The 20247-nt window shown below is 36.3% G+C and overlaps 3 protein-coding genes across 5 annotated transcripts; 2 read left to right on the plus strand and 1 right to left on the minus strand.

Moving 5' to 3' along the window:
* The first annotated feature begins 253 nt into the window (after nucleotides 1-253).
* Nucleotides 254-9153, plus strand: LOC112519748 (protein ABC transporter 1, mitochondrial). The gene is made up of 8 exons (XM_025128034.1): nucleotides 254-841; nucleotides 1927-2152; nucleotides 3619-3771; nucleotides 4543-4701; nucleotides 5829-5988; nucleotides 6500-6609; nucleotides 7478-7594; nucleotides 8393-9153. Exons 1-8 carry the CDS (start codon nucleotides 297-299, stop codon nucleotides 8750-8752), a joined length of 1830 nt encoding a protein of 609 aa, XP_024983802.1. The 5' UTR covers nucleotides 254-296; the 3' UTR covers nucleotides 8753-9153.
* A 1506-nt stretch (nucleotides 9154-10659) lies between these two features.
* Nucleotides 10660-19816, plus strand: LOC112518626 (actin-related protein 7). 3 transcript variants are annotated; one of them, XM_025126411.1, is made up of 9 exons: nucleotides 10660-10783; nucleotides 11740-11833; nucleotides 12124-12339; nucleotides 13262-13403; nucleotides 14860-15104; nucleotides 16045-16228; nucleotides 16430-16497; nucleotides 17107-17282; nucleotides 19772-19816. In XM_025126411.1, exons 2-8 carry the CDS (start codon nucleotides 11756-11758, stop codon nucleotides 17257-17259), a joined length of 1086 nt encoding a protein of 361 aa, XP_024982179.1. In that variant the 5' UTR covers nucleotides 10660-10783; nucleotides 11740-11755; the 3' UTR covers nucleotides 17260-17282; nucleotides 19772-19816. The 3 variants fall into 3 exon arrangements, with proteins under 3 accessions (XP_024982179.1, XP_024982171.1, XP_024982164.1); XM_025126403.1 differs by lacking the exon at nucleotides 19772-19816 and adding an exon at nucleotides 17401-17563; XM_025126396.1 differs by lacking the exon at nucleotides 19772-19816 and having other exon boundaries at nucleotides 17107-17563.
* Nucleotides 18511-20241, minus strand: LOC112518647 (probable serine/threonine-protein kinase PIX13). Its single transcript, XM_025126423.1, has 4 exons — nucleotides 20214-20241; nucleotides 19987-20123; nucleotides 19706-19889; nucleotides 18511-18894 (listed from the first exon to the last, which is right to left on the minus strand). Exons 3-4 carry the CDS (start codon nucleotides 19803-19805, stop codon nucleotides 18575-18577), a joined length of 420 nt encoding a protein of 139 aa, XP_024982191.1. The 5' UTR covers nucleotides 19806-19889; nucleotides 19987-20123; nucleotides 20214-20241; the 3' UTR covers nucleotides 18511-18574.
* Nucleotides 20242-20247: the final 6 nt, after the last annotated feature.

Here is a 20247-nt window from a genome sequence, read left to right on the forward strand (position 1 = left end):
AATTATAAATCATAAAAACCAAAATAGCAATAAATTATAAATGATAGAAAAAAAACTATAATTTTTAAATCACAGGGACGAAAATCGTAAATTGTAATAAAGCACAGGGACTAAAAACGTAATTTACTCTCTTGGGAAAAAAACAATTCAAGTGACAATGGAAAAGCCCACGTTGACACACACATACACCCATCGTTCTCCGCGTCGGCCGCTGCTGCAGAACCCCCTCACCGTTCAATAAATACTCATTCGCCGATCCACCTCCGTCTCACCGTCGTTGAAATCTTTGTCTGGAAATGGCGTCGTTGAAAGACCTAAACAAGTTGGTTAATGGATTGTCATTGGTCGCCAAAGAGGCGATGAAACAGGGGAATCTCGATAAACCAGACCTGCAATCCCTAATCAAGCAAGTCGTCTTATCAGCCACCGACATCTCCGGCCTCACCAAAGGAGAGGTTCGGAATTTCACGGTCACCGGTCCTAAACTCAATCAGAATTTGGAAGAAGGCAGGAGTGTTGTGTATTTTGAGGAGGTGGAAGCTTCTTCAACCGACGATATACCGTCGGCTACATCTTCCGATCAGAGTATCTCAATAGACGCTAATTTTGATTCCCATTCTACTACATTTAATGCAGGGAGGGAAGGTAATGGTGAGTCTGTATCTCTTCAGGCTGAGATTGTTATTCCTCCCGCCAATTTGAAGAGCAATGATGCAGCTGCAGCAGTTGAAGAAAAGGCTGTTTCTTCGACTGCTTTGCCGCCGATACCACCGCCATTAGTAAAGAAACAGAGGAGGCGGGAGAGAAAGGTTCCTACCACTTCGTTCTCCAGAGCGCTTGGGTGAGTTGTTTGACTGTTGCGCAAATTTTGTATAAATATCCCTTGCTATCAGCCGAATTTCCTTGTATTATCACCATGAACAACTTATAGAGTCATACACATGCTCCTTACCAATTGATGATACACTATACATCAAGCTAGCTCGACATAATTTTTGCTGCAAGTCCGGGTAGGCGTTAAACCTCACATTTTTCTTGTTACTTCTGCTTCCAGAGGAAAGATTTCAGTTAAATACATACCATGAAGAACTCCCATGCTAGAGTATCAATCTTTAAAGATATTAAAAAGTTCAGGGAGGTGAGGGTTTGTCACTGTGTTGAACAGTTTTAGGGAATGCCATGTCCATTGCTTTAGGTACTTCACCTTACTCTTTCATCTCATCTATAAGGGTGTGGTTGGTATGCAGGAAGAACAAAAACTTGTCCCATGTTTGGCACGACATTAGAGAATAGGAAAGACTTGACCAAGTGAATTAAAAATGCAATTTTTTGTCCCACCAAAAAAGGTGGAACAAAAATTAGGGAGCTGGGACAAGATTATATTGGTAATACCCATGTCAAATTGAAATCCTAAAACCTTTCACAATTATTTCACCTGCCTACCTCACTTATTTCACCTTCCGTCTGCCTACCAAACGCACCCTAAATGTGCTGGTGGCTTGATGTGGCATTTGCAGCCAATGAAATAATGATAAGTTTAGATGATACTAGATAATTCGTGTTAGCCATTCTTGTTGATTTTGGTGGATATCTGACAAGAGGTTGCATCGGCCAACACAGCTTTCTTCCTTCCTCAATTACTCACTCAGGGGTCTTCATTGTGTAGTTTAGGGGGTTTTGTGGTATAGAGCAAGAAGCTGCTGATATTACAACCTACAGATTTGTGCTATTTTGGTACTTATATGCACATATCCTTTAATCGGGTTGGATATATTGGATACTTTTGGTTTGGGTTGGTTTATGCACATATCCTTTAATGTTCTTTAACATGTTTAATGCCATGTTCTATATCTTGTAGCATGGTTATTCAGTTTGATATGCATAGATTTGTCACTGCTGGCGTGATTGCTAACTTTAGTTTTTAAGGTTTGCTGGCCTAGGAGCTGGGCTTGCCTGGGGAACTATACAGGAATCTGCTAAGAGAATTGTCTATGGTACAACTGACTCGCAAGGGAAGCAGTCTGCCCTTTCGCCGTATTTATCTGAAAAGAATGCAGAACGTCTGGCTCTTGCTCTATGCAGGATGCGTGGAGCAGCACTAAAACTGGGACAGATGTTAAGTATCCAAGATGAATCTCTTGTTCCTGCTCCGGTAAATTTCTTCTCTCTCTATTTAAGGCTTCCAAGATGAAATGTCTAAATTTATGGTTTAGCAGGATGTTAATGTTATCATACATGAGAAGTAAGGGGATGTTATTGTTAGTTTGTTATTCGAACCAGCAAAATCTGCATGTGATCTGGTTTCACATTTCTAAGTTCCCCTCTAAAGGCTTCCACCTTTTTCTGGTGTTGAAAAACCTGATAGATTGTGTAAAAGTAGTTCTTGCCTGATCTTGGGACCTACCCTATATGCTCTATGGCAATGCTGATCAAAGAATAGGGACATGCTCCATCAATAATCTTCATAAATGGAAAAAGAAGATAAATATGAACACAAACATATATATCAAACAAGGGGGAAATAGCTACCAAAGTCCAAAATAATGGGACGTACCCAAAAGTTTGACGTAAATAACTAAAATTATGTTCACATCCAACACCAAACAAGTATATTGAGTGCCTCACATAGGATCCTTTGAGAATAGCACTATTATGTTTTGTGAAACTTTTTTTTATTAATGTGACGGTAACCTCAACTAAAAACCTACATGACATGTGCTCGTTCTTATGGAGTTTGTGCATCTGTTTCTTCCCTTGACTGAATCTAGTCCTTAATGCATCCAGCATGACACATTGACACCTTGTTAAAGCCACTTGTGTCATACTGAAAGCATTCCTTTTTAGCCAACTGAAGGATAAAAACACACATGATTATATATATTACAAATAAATAAAGATTACAAACAAAACATTAATATATATACACACATACATGCACACACAAAAACAAATTAAACTTTATATATTACAAATTATTTTATGAATTTATTATTTTTATATTTATGCACTTTAAGTAGTTAAAATATTTATATTACAATACAACTATATATATATGTATGTTTATATATACTTGTTACACACCCATACATAATGATATATAAAAAAGTTAATACATGTGTGTAAATTATGTGAAATATGCTATTTTGTTGGAGTCCAACATTGGCTAGACACGGTCCATCAAACTTCTCCATATGTAGGAATCTTCCCTTCTCTATAGGGCTCTTTTAGAGAGGGATTTGAATGGGTTATGCGTATCCTTATATGGTATGAGAGCTGACGTTTAGCACCACCTAGGGACTCAACACACTTTCACCTCTGTTTTTGGGGGCACCGTGCCACCGTCTAGCCTCCGTTTGAGGGGGTGTGGAGTCCCGTATTGGCTGGAGACAGTCCATATATATATGTAGGAATCTCCACTCTCTATAAGGGCTCTTTTAGAGATAGATTCGAAGAGGTTCTATATATCCTTATATATTTGTGTATATTTTATTATAATTTATGCAAAGCTGCACTTTTCGTAGGATTTTGAAATATACATTTAACTTTTATTCCGGAACATCCGAAACGTATTCCTGGTTGGTTTATGATACTGAAGCTTTGATCCTCTATTCTTTGTAGATCTTGGCTGCTTTGGATATTGTTCGTCAGGGTGCCGATGTTATGCCAAAAAGCCAGCTGAATGAAGTTTTGGACCATGAATTAGGCGTCAACTGGTCATCCAAGTTGAAAAGCTTTGATTATGAACCCCTTGCTGCTGCAAGTATAGGTCAGGTGAGTCAGTCAACTTTGATTGATTTGTTCAATGTTTTGTCCGCTTTAGTTGCCAAGTTCTGTAGGGGTCTTCAATTTCTAAATGTCATGTAGATAACATATTGCTGGTCAAAAGATTGTTCCTTTCCGTATTTTGGGATCTTAATCACTCTGCATTACTTCATCTCATTTAATCCTTTCTAATCACATGGACCCCACCAACCACCCAGCCAACCCCACCGACCACCATGCCACTATTGTCGTCATCACAGGCTCACAACTATCACCCCCACACCCACCCCACTGACCACTACTGTTGCTCCACCCCCACCCCACCAACCACCATGCCACTACTATCATCGTCACAGCCCCATGGATGGGTGGTAACGAGGGCGGGGGCCAAGTGGCTGTGGGAGTGGTAGCTGTGATGGTAGCATTACCGGTGTGCTTTGTGGTTCCTTGATTTACACATTAAATGACATTTACATTTTAATAACAAATTAAATGACATTATTTTACACTTTAATGCATTTGGTAGCATTGCCTGTGTACATTGTTGGGTCCTTAAGTTACAAATTACTAAAAATATAGTCATTTTACAAATGCAGATGACATATTTATATTTTCAATTATCTTTTTCTTCTTTCGAATATGTTCTCCCATTGCCTGTTCGGGAACCTGCAGTTGTAATTACATAATAGCTTCTTGAATGATGAATTTCCATGTTTGTCATTCATGCCCATTATGTTGCATATGCATTAGAATATGTAACAGTTTGAAATGAATTCTTAGGTGCATAAAGCTGTCACCAAGGATGGTTTTCAAGTTGCAATGAAGATTCAATATCCTGGTGTTGCAGATAGCATAGATAGCGACATTGACAACGTAAAACTGCTATTAGACTATACTAATCTGATTCCCAAGAATTTGTATCTCGATAGAGCTATGAAGGTAAGTTACATAATCACAAGCTTTTGTACTTTCTTGTCATCTTAGATTATGGTACTAAATGCGATCACTTCATTTCTACTTCATTACTGCAGTATCTTCCAAAAATTTCAAAGCATCCACACATACACACAAAGAAAAGAGCAGATAGATATGTCCTAGAGAAGTGCAAGGAGCTTTTTTGAGATTGAGTGCCTCTTGTAAATGCCTCCACTTCAAATATAAAACAAAAATAAAACATGCGACAGTGGGTCGTAGTAATGTTGAAAATGTGACATTATCAACCTAAACCAAACCAAAGAGCCTAGTATATCTCACTCGAAGGTGGGGTCTAGGGGGTGAGAGAGTAGAGAGGTTGTTTCCATTAAGACCCTCGGCTTGTGAGAAATGTGAAAATTAAGTAGAAAGTTCTCACTAGAAATAGAGGAAAATGTGAAAGGTAAGGGCCCAAAGAAGAACCTGAAACAAGAAAACAAGACACTAGACACAAGAAAATCGAGTTAGAAGTAAACAACATACAGGCAAAAGTAGGTACAAGAAAACATAGCCAAAGTAAGAAAAACCACACACACCTACTCTAACCTAGGCTCTGGTATTCCAACCGCAACTCACCAACTGTACCCTCAACCCCGAAAAAGTCCATCGAAATCGACTAAAAAACAGAAAAAGTCCATCTAAATCAACCAAAAACTTAAAAAATCCCTCGAAATCAACCAAGAAACTGAAAAATTCCTCCAAACAGTGGAATTTGGCAAAAAACACATCGGGCTTACACCTAAGATAGTCTTCTGTCTTGCTTAAAAGGTCGACTCCATTTGGAAAAATGTATTTTGTTCCCAAATTGACACAGTTGACTTTTTCCGTATCAAACCGCGTTGAGTTTTCCGCAGGATCAAACTGCGACCGGCCTAAGAGATACCAATAAGGCTTCCTCTGGCATTTATGTGCATCATTGAGTTGCCATGCCTAATTTTAGCAGGATTTTCTTTATACACTCTCATTTCCTCTCCTCATGTCATGTTAGAAGCTCCTCATTAAGTTTGTGGTATATGCTATTCACAGTTCTAAAATGTATAATTGTTACAATGATGCTAAAAAGCAATTTTTATCGACTCCGAAACCCCTTCCAGGTGGCGAAAGAAGAGTTATCACGTGAATGCGACTATGAGTTGGAATCATCAAATCAGAAAACATTCCACAGATTACTATCAAATGTAGAAGGGTTTTACGTTCCTTCAGTGGTAGATGAATTGTCGAGCAAAAAAGTCCTTACTACAGAACTTGTTCATGGTAAAGGCAGTATGATATGTTATAATTTGCATAATCTTGTCTTCTACTTCCTCCGTCCCAAAATAACTGTCCACAATAAAGAAACACAAAGTAATAGAAATCTATTAATTATCACACTTCTTCAATAAAGTGAATGACAATTTTACCCTTGATGAATTTTTCCATCTTATTAACTCTTAAATATGTGTGCATCATAATTAAAGGATAGATTTATAAATTTAGTAAATTATAACTATCTATTTTTGTCGTTTGAAAGGGAATACTTATTTTGGGACGGAGGGAGTAGTTTCTTTATGGTGTCCTGCTTGTACGGATATTGTCTATATTTGGTGTTTGTTCTTATCGACATTTTATGCATCTGTGAATAAAAGCTACGTAACATGATGACCCTTTTTCTTTTGATTGAGATCTGAGAAACCTTTCGAGTAATAATAATTCTAAATGTCCACTAAAGATGCATAACGTTTGGAGTTCCTAAAATATACAAAGTGTTTCGTTCTTCTTGCTACAGGAATTCCTATTGATAAGGTTGCTGCTTTAGATCAAGAAACTCGTAGTTATGTTGGGAAAAAATTGCTTGAGCTTACATTGATGGAGCTATTCGTCTTTAAGTTCATGCAGGCATGTCGTTTCTGCACCTTTTGTATTTGTTTCCTTAAAATGTACTCCCTCCGTGCTAAAACAAGTGTCCACTTTCAAAAGTATACATCTATTTTCCGATTCTACCTTGATTATGTGATGAAGAATTTTTTTCTCTCTATTATCAAGGGTAAAATTGTCCTTTAGTTAATTAAAGAGTGTAATAATTACACATTACTAAAAGTGTGTGCCTTTTTTTATTGTAAACATTTATGTTGGGACGGAGGGAGTAATATCTACACATTTCTTTCCTCATTATCAGGTAATATTGACCTTATCTTATCTCTGTAAAAAAAATCTTCTGAAACTTGTAGCCATCTTCAAATTTTCAGCACTTGATCAATTGTAAATTTAACTAGGCAAAATGCATCACAATGTAACAAAGTTTGCCTTAGTTAAAGAATATTTTTTTCCTCAATTAATGTAACAAAGTTTCAAAATTTTCTATTTAACGTAACCAAGTTCAAAGTTTTCCTATTTTTTACCCTCATATTGTAACATTTGATGACATGGATGCCAAATTTATCATCCACTCTGCTGTAATCCTCTTGTAAATGGATATCCATGACATAAAATGTTACAAAATCAGTAGGTTTTCGGTCAAAATGGGTACAAAATTGGAAAATTTAAATCTTTGTTACATTGACTGAGAAAAAAATCTTCATTACACTAAATAGGAATTAAACCAAACTTTGTTGAATTTTGATGCATTTTGCCCAATTTAATTTGCATTATATAATGTATGGATTCTAGGACAACGTTCTTTTACTGGCTTGGTTTTAAGTTCGTATACAAACACATTTAACTTTTTTTTTGTTTCTCATATTGTCTTCTACTTTATCCAATGCAGACCGATCCCAATTGGAGTAATTTTTTGTACGATGAGGCTACACGATCAATCAATCTCATTGATTTTGGAGCAGCTCGAAAGTACCCTAAGCCTTTTGTTGATAATTACTTGAGGATGGTGAGTTTTCTTCGTTATTGGTCCTGCCATTTATTATTGTGTTTTTCGTTTTATGTTTACAATATTCTAAAGGCTTCAAACAGAAGCTCATAAAATTAATTAACAAGTATTCTACTGAATCCTGGGGTGGGGATGTTTTTAAATTTGGGATCTTAATTACATGGGGTGCATACCAATGGGTCATTGGCCTAACGGTACTTGGGTTACCAGTAGATCCCAACCTCCCTGTAGATTAAGCGTTCAAGCCTCACCTTTTTGTGAAAAGTGTGTGTGAGTTTTGCCATATATAAATATTATATAATACTTCAAAATGGGGTGCTATACATTACGAGTTACAAAGTTATCTGTTTCGTTTGCAAACATGAAGCCAATTTGAATGCTAAATTCTCTAAATGGTCTTCGTTCTGTTTTTTTGATAAATTTACTGTTACTCCCTCCGTCCCAAACTAAATGTTGACAATGAAAAAGGCATACGGTTTTGGAAATGTGTAATTAACTAAATTACAATTTTACCCTTAGTAATACATGGGCTCTCCATTTGATGATCAATGGTAGAATTGGAAAGTAGGCACTTACTTTTGAAAGTAAACACTTATTCTGAGAGAAACTGAAATATAAAATGTGGCAATTATTTTGGTACAAACTAAAATATAAATGTAAGACTGTTATTTTGGGACGGAAGGAGTATACTTTTGCAAATCTGTGGCTTTTAGTTGTGCTCTATTTTTTTTTACTAAAATGTAGCATCCTTTTGTTGCATGGTTAAGGCAATGTTAATGAAGTGAAATATTCAACCAGGTTGTTGCTTGTGCAAATTGTGACCGGGATGCTGTAATCGAGATGTCCAAGAGGCTCGGTTTCCTGACAGGAGAGGAATCGGAGATAATGTTGGAGGCTCACGTTCAGGCTGCTTTTGTTGTCGGTTTGCCGTTTGCAAACCCCGGTGGTTATGATTTTCGTGCCAACAACATAACTCAAAGCATTTCAAACATTGGAGCAACAATGTTGAGACACAGATTGACACCGCCGCCCGATGAGGCCTACAGCCTCCACCGTAAACTTGCCGGTGCTTTTCTTGCATGCATCAAGATTGGGGCCGTGGTACCTTGCTGTGATCTTCTGCTTCAAGTATACGAAAGCTATGAATTTGATGATTAGAAATCTTGGTCCGAGAGCTCCTCTCTATAGATCGCAGTTCGAGTATTCTCATGGCCACTGGGATTTTTCTAACTACTATCTTTTGGGGCCCATAAGAATAGGATCAGTCGAGCTGCATGCAAGCTGGTCTGGACATTCACGATTAAACAATGTTGTTCTGTGCTCCATTCATTACTATGTGTAGCATTATTTTGGTGTAAATTCGATTTAAGAAACCATTCATTTAGCATACAAAAGGTGCGACGATCATTTGTAGAAGGGTTGTTGCGAAGAATAACACATAGACGATGGCGAATGTATCGCGGTCGATGTAATGTTTCGATCGTTAACCGACAACTTGTTCATGGTAGTTAGTTCATGTACTTTTAAACCCAACTAAATAATACGAACAATTTTTTTTTCTCCATTTTATTGTATTTTTTGGTTATATTTGGTAAACTAGTTGATAAACTAATAATTATAAAATAGTTATATTTTGGTAAAAATAGCTGATAAGCTAGATAATAATGTAAAATGACTTAAGATGCGTTTGGTACACTGGACAGGGACAAGACAGAACAGGACAGGGATTCCTGTCCCATGTTTGGCATGAATTTTATGTGGAACAGACAGGAATATAGTGGAACAAAGTGAAACAGGCCTGTTCCACCTCTAACCCATGGAACAAGATGGAACAGACTTATATTTTACCAAACGTTGAATAGTTGTTCTATCTGTCTAGTCCAGTCCAGTCCAGTCCTGACACCAAACACACCCTTAAAGAACAAGCTAAAAATTAATTGGAAAAATATAAAGGGTTATAATTTTTTTTGAAACGCTACTTGAAATAATGTTTCAAAGAGTAAGAGGCCGTTTACCAAACGCTTACCCGGGTAAGCGCTTAGCAAGTAACATTACCTCATCGAATGAATATGATAAGAACCAACCCGGTAAGAGCGAGACAAGGATCAAGAGTCTTACCTGGTGAGTAAGGGTGACGACTCTTACCACGGTAAACGCTTACTGGGCAAATTGTTGCATATGATGTCGTTTTGGTGGACTAAAATCTTAACGGTAAGTAAATAATAGTGTTAAATTTTACCGATAATCACTTACTGGATAAGTGTTTGATAAACGCCCCCTAAGCTTATGGTTAATCTCATAGTGCGTTTCAAAAAATACTCAAAAAATAAGCTGACTTATGATTCATTTTGTGAAACAACGTAGTATTTTTAGGGTCTTGGGGGCATCTTCGATTAATAATACTAAATCTTAACCAAAATTTATAAAAACTGATGCAAATAATAAATCTATTCCAATGCCGGGTATAGACTATATTTTGGCTTGAGCTTTTTTGTTCAATTTTAAGTAAGGGGCTGTTTGGCAATTGGTGAATGGTATGGTGCAGAATGATTAAGTTGTCAGAATTATTAAGAGACTCTTATAATATAGTGCAAAATGAAATATAATTGTTTGGTAATTGTGTACAATGAAATTAAGGCTCTTAATGGTTAAGGGAGATCCATGATATAAAATCATTCAGAGCGTTTTAAAACCATTAAGAGGTAGCAATTTTTTTTGCCAAACAAAATTCACCTCTTAATGATTTAGAGGTTGCTTTTTAATGAAACTATTAAGAGGTAAACATACAACCCCTAAGGTTTTAATTCCAAAATCAGTCCTACGAGCTATCGAACCATTGTCGAGCTTTTGGAACTCGACTTGAGTTACCAAGTGATCGAAGTGTCGATTTTTCAATAGAAACTTGAAATTTCGATTTTTAAGGTTGATTCGACCCGAAAATTAATCGAAAGATGGTTCAAGAGTTGGACTGGGCCGGGTTATCCTACAAAGCCCATTCACTTAAATGTCAAACAAGCCCGGCCCATAAATTTAACGAGGAGGTGTTTTGAATCTGCAATTGATTTGAAGCCGAAACCGGGCAACCACCACTCCGTTCTTCTCTCTACCGAGTTCCGGCGAACCTTCAGTCGCCGGCTGTTTCAAAGGTGTAGCAACCTGAGTTGACTTCTATCTCCGGCGCTTATCAAGGTCTGTTCTTGTTTGTTACATCTGTGTGTAGATTGCATTGGTTAGGTTCAATTTTGATGCCTCTGTAACATACTATCTTCCTTTTTTGTATATGTTACTGTTGCTGTTGTTGTAATTGTATATCGAAGTTGTTCGTAGTCATGTTGCTCTAGAGGTTCAATATAGTTTTTGTGCTGAACGTTTAAAATGTGAAGAACAAAAATTAGGTTTTGAATTTCAATATTTGAAACCTTTTTAGTACGAATTGTACAATCTGAGATTGCTAGGTCTTCGTTGAACGTTTTAAAGTTATTTAGGGTGATGTTACATAAGTCGAGTCTGATTATAGTAAGAAAATCAGGGATTTTGGAGCATGGATTTCGAGGTTCTTGAACTCCTATTTGTTTCAACTGCGATGCATATAGTAAAGTAGTTGAACGTTTTAATAGCACTCAACTTCTTACGAATAGGTGTTTGAGGTTGTAATTGGCTACTTTATTACTGGGTTCTGTACGCTCCCTCAATAAAAGAAAAAAACTTGTTAACCTTTCTGGCTGGTCTCCCAAAGAAGAGATCCGATTCTGTTGGATCATAATCTTAACTTAATGAAGACCACATCCTGAAGGATACATGGTGTTCGGAATCAGTAACACAGGAAATGTGAAGTATCCGTAAAGTTCTTGTTGTTATAGCTTGCAAATCATTAACTAAAATCACTGAGAGCATGTATTGTTGATTCATGTGTAGAATATTATTCATAGGAAATGTTCTTTCTGAAGTGAAAATATTAATGAGCTTGAATAACATCAAGTGTGTCATTTCAACTCAATTCACCAAGATTATATCCCAACCAATTGGAAGGGTAGACAAGTGAACCCATAGTAAAGTTTGAGACCAACTTGAGAGGATTACATCTGGAAAGGTGGGTGTGGGTTCATTATTTAACTTCATCGTCATTTTTTTAATCTTCACTACAGATTAACGAAAGACCTAATGGAGGCAGTGGTGATTGATGCTGGCTCTAAGCTCTTAAAAGCAGGGTTTGCAATTCCTGATCAAGCTCCTTCCATGGTAATATTTGATTCCCCCCTTTCAAAATCTCAGTTATGTGATACAAGGTGTTTGGCAAAACCTTTTATGCAACTATCTTAAGCTTTTGTTTGGATTACACCAACCATCAAGTCTCTACTTTCATTACTGACATTTGCTTCACAACGTTCTACCATTGCTAATAACTTTGAACCACATATTGGCAGCTGCATTTTCTGTTTTTCGTGTTCTACATGCATGCAATATGTTTCATTCTGTAGTCTTGTACGTTTCAGAGGGATTTTTTCTAACTTGTTTGAGGTATGGTTTAGATAATTCCAACTCAAATGAAAATCATGAATGAAGATGGGTCCTTGCCTGACTCTCCATCGCTTCAGGCTAACAATGTTGATCCAGTTGTACGAGGTTTTGTTAAAGATTGGGATGCTATGGAGGATCTACTGCACCATGTACTTTACAACGGTCTAGGATGGGAAATTGGTAACGAGGGACAAATTTTATTTGCAGATCCACTTTTAACCCCCAAGGTTAGCCAGAGTTGTATGTTGAATACTTGAACGTTTTGATGTGCATTTATTTTGTTGGACTTAGTGAGTCACCTACAAGATTTTGTATGATATGTGTTTAAAACCAAGGGATGCTTTTGTATGCTTTTATATGCAAGGAAGTTTAGGTGCGTATTTTGGTGGGTAGGAAATATTTAGCATTTACCCTTCTTTCCTTATTTTTGCACATGTTTGATGATCTATTTCTTGTTAGAACCATGTGCTTTAATAAATTTACTTGCATTGAACTTTGTCAATGAAATACCTATAATGTAAGTAACACAATGATGGGTCAATCCTATTTTATGTTCATGCTGACTACTCATTCCTGTAAAGCTGTATCTAAGAATGTCCAACTACTGTTCTTTAACCCTTGCTGGAAAATCAGTTGCTTGCAACATGTGTTAATATTTCGAATCCTAGATAACAATGAATGAATCTTTCAAGAGAGTTGATGTACTAAACTATCAATTACTTGCAATATTGTTTCTTTAACTCCTAAAAGTTTCCTTAGTTGAAAAAGGTACTAAGGTGAGACAGGTTGGTGGAACTTTTTGCTGATATATTACAGTTCTAAGGATAGTTTGGCAAACCATTGGTCTGATTCACGAATGATTTTGTCAAAACCTGCAAAGGTTGGCTTCTCACTACAGCTGTGTTTTTGACAGACAAAATTGTTGCTTTCGCCAGATGTGCATTGTGAAACAGTAATTGATGAAAACCCAAACATGATTTCAGTCTGTCAAAATGCAGAATGGCACAAGCTCTGATGTTCCAAAACATTTCTTTGCTTAGTTTTGGGCAAAGTGCCACCATTTGGTTTAAATGAAAAAACTTTTGAAGGTGAACTCTGATTATAATTCCTCTCTTCACCAAAGCCAATCAATTTATGTTCTTTGTACAGGCCGTCAGAGAACAGTTGGTGCAGTTGATGTTTGAAACATTTAATATCTCAGGCTTCTATGCTTCAGAGCAAGCAGTGTTATCTCTCTATGCTGTAGGACGTATTTCAGGGTGCACTGTTGATATCGGTCATGGAAAAATAGGTATTTTTATATGCCAAGTCTTTGAGTGAGACTCATTGAGTCAGCACTGTCTCTCTTCACCATGATGGCTGTGATATAAGCCAGGGCCCAGTGGGTGAGACTCATTGGGTCAGCATTCTCTCTTCACCATGATGGATTGATGGCTGTGATATAAGCCAGGGCCCAAGGGGGACTTTTTCCTTCAATCATTCTCATGATTCTGACGTTACATAATTCTATTCTATTTGGTTGAGGAATTCACATGTAAAGAATGTAATTGTAATTCATATTTCTATTCTATGTGGCTAAGGAATTTACGCTCCAATGTTTTGTACCTTTTTTACTTGAGAACTATTCTACATTGTCTATAACATATAGAAACAAAAAAAGAAGGATTGGGGTGGGAGAAGTAGAGGGCCACACTTAATTTTGCGTCGTATCACCTGCCAATATGTCTTGGCCATTGATTGGTATTCAATATCAAAAGGTCGTAACTGCCTTGGCACACTAGGTTGCAGTAGCAGGCTTGCAACATGTCTTGGTCATAATATTGTCTGTGCCTTAACTATTACTCCCTCTGTCCCAAATGAATATGCACAATTAAAAAGGCACATAAATTTAGGCATGTGCAATTATTATAAGTTTTGAATGACTCCATGACAGTTTTACCCTTAATGTGGGAGAAATGAATTTCTCCATCTCATAATTATGGGTATAATAGGAAAGTAGGCATTTACTTTTGAAATGTGGACACTTATCTTGGCACAGAGGAGATATGAGGAAGGATGTCTACATTATCGGAATTGTAAAAGAAAGGATCAACAGATGTGAGCTATTTAAAGGCTAAAATACAGCCACAACATCATAGTATCAGGGAGAAGCTGCGGAGTGGCTTCTGCAAGTTGTTTCATGTTGGTCATGGGAGATAGTGAGCTGATGCTTCTGTTGTTGGTACTACCGAAGGTCGATGCATCCAATAAACACATCATAAACACAGTGGTAAAAAGATGAAATTAGGTGAGTATAGATGTTGTTTGGCTGTCTAGATTTCTGAAAGGTATATATTTTAAAGGTTGAAGAATTGTAATGAGCAGTGCACTTGGTTAAACTTACATCCTCTACGCAATTTCCCACTTCCAACAAAAAACAAATGGGGAAAATGGTGAAGAAAAGCTGTAATATCATCCAATTAAACATGGGGTTCTTTGGTAAACAACTAAACATAGGTGTAACTGCAGGTCTGCAGCTATATCTATATGTCTACCTCCTGAGTGTCTCCTTTACTTGAAGAGGGAAATGAAACTAAATAGATCTGAATCCTTCCCTAAAATACATCAGTGCTCGCTATCTTTTTATTTATTTTTTCCTTCATCTTACCATCGCTTCTGTTTCAGTGTGGGTGTGCTATTTAACAAAGAAGCTCTTGATTTTGGAACTGATAATTTGCGTTATGTCCTACTTTTGGGCACCTTTTCAGATATTGCTCCAGTAATTGAAGGTGCGGTTCAGCATGTAGCTTCAAGAAGATTAGAAATCGGAGGTGCTGATTTGACCAAGCTGTTTGCACAAGAGCTTGCAAAGTCCAATCCACAACTAAAACTTGATGTGTCAGAAATTGAGAGACTAAAAGAGCAGTATGCATGCTGTGCAGAGGATGATCTTGCTTATGAGAAGACACTAAAATCATGCCAGGAGGAGCAGCATACTTTGCCTGATGGCCAGGTGGGTTCTTTAACTTCTCAATCAACCTCTTTGCGCTTGCCGACAAAAAGTTGTTCGTTTGTGTGGTTAAGTTAAACGAACGAACACGAACAAGCCTCGGTTCGTGTTCGCTCGGTTTGTTTACAGCCCTAGGTGTAGACATGGACTTTGTGTGCATGGGTGTGTTTCTGTTAAGAGCAGCAAGAAATCAGAAGATTGGTAGCAAAAAAAAAAAAAGAATAAGAAAAAGAGTGTACATATACTGGAAACCGGTGCAAGTTTGAATCTTAAGCACTTAGATTCTCCATCCCCTGGATAAAGTAGCGAGTCCACTTTTTCTTTAAATCACAGAATCTTAACGGTATCTGCATATCACAAGAAGAAACTTTATTTTTGCCTGGGGCATCCTTACCCTATATGTATAGTTTCTTGAATTCATGATTTTCTATTGAAGTAGACTTTTTGGTGCTTCTAGATATCGAGGGCACCCTATTCTGATTTATCAATAAGATTTTTATCATGGTAAATAATAGAAGTTAATTGCAATTTCAAGCAACTCTTTCATATGTTAAGGTAACTACTTTGACTTCAGTTCATGCATACATTGTGAAACCTAAATGCCGTTCGAAGTTTATACTTCAGATGTAGATGGTGTAAGAGGGAATTCTTTGTGTTCAAAACATAAAATTCAGTCTGAAACATCCACTACGAGGAAGAAATACCCGGAGGCATTTTTTATCTTTATGGATAAAAAGCAACAAATTTCTGGCTTTACATACATGTGTCTATATATGTGTGTGTGTGTGTGTGTGTGTTATGGCATGGTCACATGAAGGGAAGGGTAATTTCTCAGAACTTAAGTTAAATGCGATATAATTTCAAGCAGATGTAGAGAGCCTGTGGTTAGTCATAGTATGATTATTTTTTATTCTTATTTTCTCATAATGTTTTGAGGATGCAGGTGATTTCTATTAAAAGAGAAAGGTTTACAGTCGGAGAGGCATTGTTCCAACCATCTATCTTGGGTTTAGAGACCCATGGTATCGTTGAGCAGCTTGTTCGGATTATCTCAACAGTATCATCTGAGAACCATCGTCAGCTACTGGAGAACACTGTTCTGTGTGGTGGAACAGCTTCCATGGCAGGTAAATCCTTTCTTTTTCTAATTTTTACTTAACAGGAGTAATAATTTGCATTATCTTCATCTTTTTTACCGTTCTTCGGTCTTTCTTTTCTTAGTTACCTTTTTAGTTTTCCATTTCCAAGCGTTCCCATTTCTTGTGCTTTGTGGGAGTGATGAAACTCATGTTCTTTTTGCCAACACATCTTCTATTGTTATGCTGCAGGTTTTGAAGATAGGTTCCAGAGGGAAGCTAGTCTTTGCTCATCTTCAATTCGTCCTTCTTTGGTAAAGGTGACAGTAATAACTAATAACACATATTTAGTCATTAAAGTTGCGCCTGATTACAAAATAGTAAATGCAAAAACTTCCCTTGTATGACTGCATTGTCGATCATTTAACTTGACATTTAGGTTATGTTTTACAACCATAAACTAGCTTCTTTTTTAAGCTTACTGAAAAAGCCCGTTTTGGTAATCCATAAGCTAGCTTTTTGAAGAACTACTTCAAGTAGTGTTTAAATAAGTTTTTTTTTTTTTTTTGGGGGGGGGGGTTTCCCATTTTTTACAATTTTACCCATATATTTTTTTAAACATGTTCTTTTAGGTCATTTTACATTGTCATCTAGCTTTTACCGAACACGACCCATTTATCAACTAGCTTGTCAGCCAACAATCAACTTTTCAGCCGACAACTAGCTTATCAACTAGTTTGCCAAACATAACCTTAAAGATGTTGAAAGTCGCCCACCTACACAATTCGGTAGGACACTCTAAAGATTTTGTTGTAATCTTGAAACTCAACACTTTTACTTAAATTTAGAGGTGGTGGGTGAGCAAAAACTTTAAATCTGGTTATATCTTGTTCTTTTATTATAAGATTGTGACGTGTTTTCGATTGTAGGCTCCGGAATACATGCCAGAGAACTTATCCATGTATTCGGCATGGGTAGGAGGTGCCATACTTGCGAAGGTCGTGTTTCCTCAGAATCAACATATAACCAAGGCAGATTATGATGAATCCGGCCCATCTGTCGTTCACCGGAAATGCTTCTGAGGATGTGGTGAAGCCTAAAGAAGGTAAGTTTGGCTTCTTGTATCCTACTCATGAGACTTAACCAGATTATTAGTCAAGAGTTTGGTCAACCATAGTAAATATGAACATTTGCTAACTAGTGAAACCCAATTGTTGTAGCTGGGAGTTCCCATGAGTGGTAAATTATACAATTTCTCTATCTTCAATTTGCTCCCTTAAGACATCTTTCCCACATCAAGTAGTTTTAGGGTTTGTTTGTAAGCAGCTTAATGAGACCTAGCTTATTCTATCAACTATACATGACCATTTGACAGTGGCTTAATGACATAGAAAATGTCTTATTCGGTAAGCTTCTAGAGGGAAGCTTTATGTAGAAAGCTAAGTTTTTTCCAAACTTGTTCTTCTCAATTAAAAAACATGTTCATTCCATCTATAAGAAAACCCCTCCGGACAAAAACATTTCCAATTGTATAGAGACAAATTAATCTACGTAGGCAGCTTTATCCATTCAAGACGTGTAAGAATGAGGTAAGACGTGGGGCACGTTCCACCCATCACACGTTGCATTTCCAATTGCGTCATTTTGAGGAGTTACTCGAAATGCTCGAGACATCGGTATCCTTGGTATCATGGTCAGGACTCCATATTTTTATATCTCGTCTAAGAGTTTGACGACCTACCAATCTGTAGCGAGGTTGCAGCGTTTGTTGGATCAACTTGGTCAACCAAGGTTTCTAAAAAAATCCTTCTTGAATGATATATTTTGTTGTCACCTGCTGGTTCAAATCCGCATCATCCGACCAAATTCCGCCTTACTATAATATCTTTTGTTTAGTGATGATCTGAACAATGGGATCGGTGTCGTGTTGTATATAGCACTAGGATTGTCGAAGGATGCCAATTGTTGGAAAGTCGGTGAAAACACAAAGACGAGATTCATAGAGTGAAAGTAGGCATGAAACTGAAATCACAAGTTGAAATCATGAATTATAACAATATCTTGAGAATCTTTTTTACATTTGAGATTTTGATATCATTTCCTACACCCCGTTGTAACCTACCGATCCTGTAACTAGTCCCTTAACTGGTCGTAACTTAGAGTCTGTTAACCGATTAACGAAATCGAGAGCTTAAAGTAAATTATCTGATTTCACTTCTGATTGATAAGAGGTGGTGTTAAGTTTGAAATCTGGATCATTAAGAATGTTTGTTTTACATCTGAAGTCTAAAATTTGAATCGATCAAACTAATGATAAAAGATAAATAGTTTTTGAAAAATAAATATGCATGAAAAAGAAAAACACACTTATTTGGGGGTCAAAACGACGTTTGACTCCTATGATTTTGTTCGGATGGTGCTTATTTGTTTCAAACCAGCCAAAACTTCTTCCATCGAAGGTCGATTCTTCGGGTCTGATTTGAGACAACATAGGATGAGTGTTGATGCTTTACTAGCTTCTTTTGATGGGTAATCGTTTTCCAGTCGTGGGTCTATGATTTTTTGTAATCTCCGTTTGTCGGATAATGCAGGTCGAGCCCATTCCACCAAGTTGTGTTGCGAGCTCGGTCGATTAGTGTCAACAGCTCGTAATCCGGTTATCATTTCTAATAACACCACTCCAAAATGATAGACGTTGTTCTTCACATATAAATGATCTGTCATAAAAAAATTGATCAACACATTTCGTGGACTATGACCTAATTTACACCAACAATAAAATTAGGATATATATATATATATATATATATATATGATATATTTCTTTTACAACCTTGTGTATTTGTACAACCCTTGCAACCCAATTATATATATATATATATATATATATATAAAGTATTGATCATAATTAATGAACTATAGTAATTTTTCATAAATATTTAAATAATAATAAATGATTTCTCATCATTTCCATAAATCTCTAAATTGATTAAGTTGCATTGGTTGTACAAATAAACATGTTTATATTTGAAATATACCCTCTCTCTCTCTCTCTCTCTCTCTCTCTCTATATATATATATATATATATATATATATATATATATATATATATATATGAGAAAAAGTTCAATTGAGAATACTTTCAGAATAACACTTTTAAAGTCAATGATATGTGATATCAAATTAGACATACCCTAATACCAAGTCCCCTTATATGTATTATCACATGAGATAAGATTGTTTTCATGCTTTCATAAAATGAAGGTGTTCTCATCTGAACCTATATATAATAAATATATCTATACTATATTATAAAGCATTTGACAAAAACTCTTAAAAAACCAATTTTTATATACACACAATAATGAGCCAGTTTTTCAGAATACATGTACTAAAGGTAGATGCATGATTGACGCTATATCAAATCATAAAATAATTATATTCCCTTCATCTTTAATATAATTTTTAATAAACTTTATAATCACTTCAATTTCCTTTATAATTTCTTTTAAATAAGTTAAACTCACCGGTATTTATGTATTCTGGAGACGCATAATAATAAGTGTCAACGGTTGTGGCATAACCATTTGCAGGACCCAAGTTTGCTAGCCCAAAATCATAGTCCATGAAAATGCCGGTCGACTCACAAGATTGCTCGTCCCTTGGACGCAAGTTTACGCATCCAAAATCCGATAATTTCGCATTAAAATCCTTCAAAAATCAAAAACAAAAAGAATGGTGTTAAGGAGGAGTTTTAATATTTATTAAAATTAAATTAAAATTAAAATTAAATTAAAATTTCACTGACCTCATCTAATAAAATATTTGAACATTTAAAATTCTTGTACACAGTTTTTATTCCAGTATTGTGTAAAAAAACAAGTCCTTGTGCTGCTTCAATCGCTATTTTAATCCTTATATTCCAAGAAAGTGGTTCTGCATGTCCTGTAAATCCCAATTAAATTTAAAAAAAATATATTATTATTTTATATTTATTAATAAATAAAATTAAGTAATAAAAACTTAAATACTTACTTCTAAAAAGATGATTTCCAAGACTACCCTTTTG

Source organism: Cynara cardunculus (assembly GCF_001531365.2).
Source record: "Cynara cardunculus var. scolymus isolate 2C chromosome LG 1, CcrdV1, whole genome shotgun sequence".
Taxonomy (NCBI): Eukaryota; Viridiplantae; Streptophyta; class Magnoliopsida; order Asterales; family Asteraceae; genus Cynara; species Cynara cardunculus.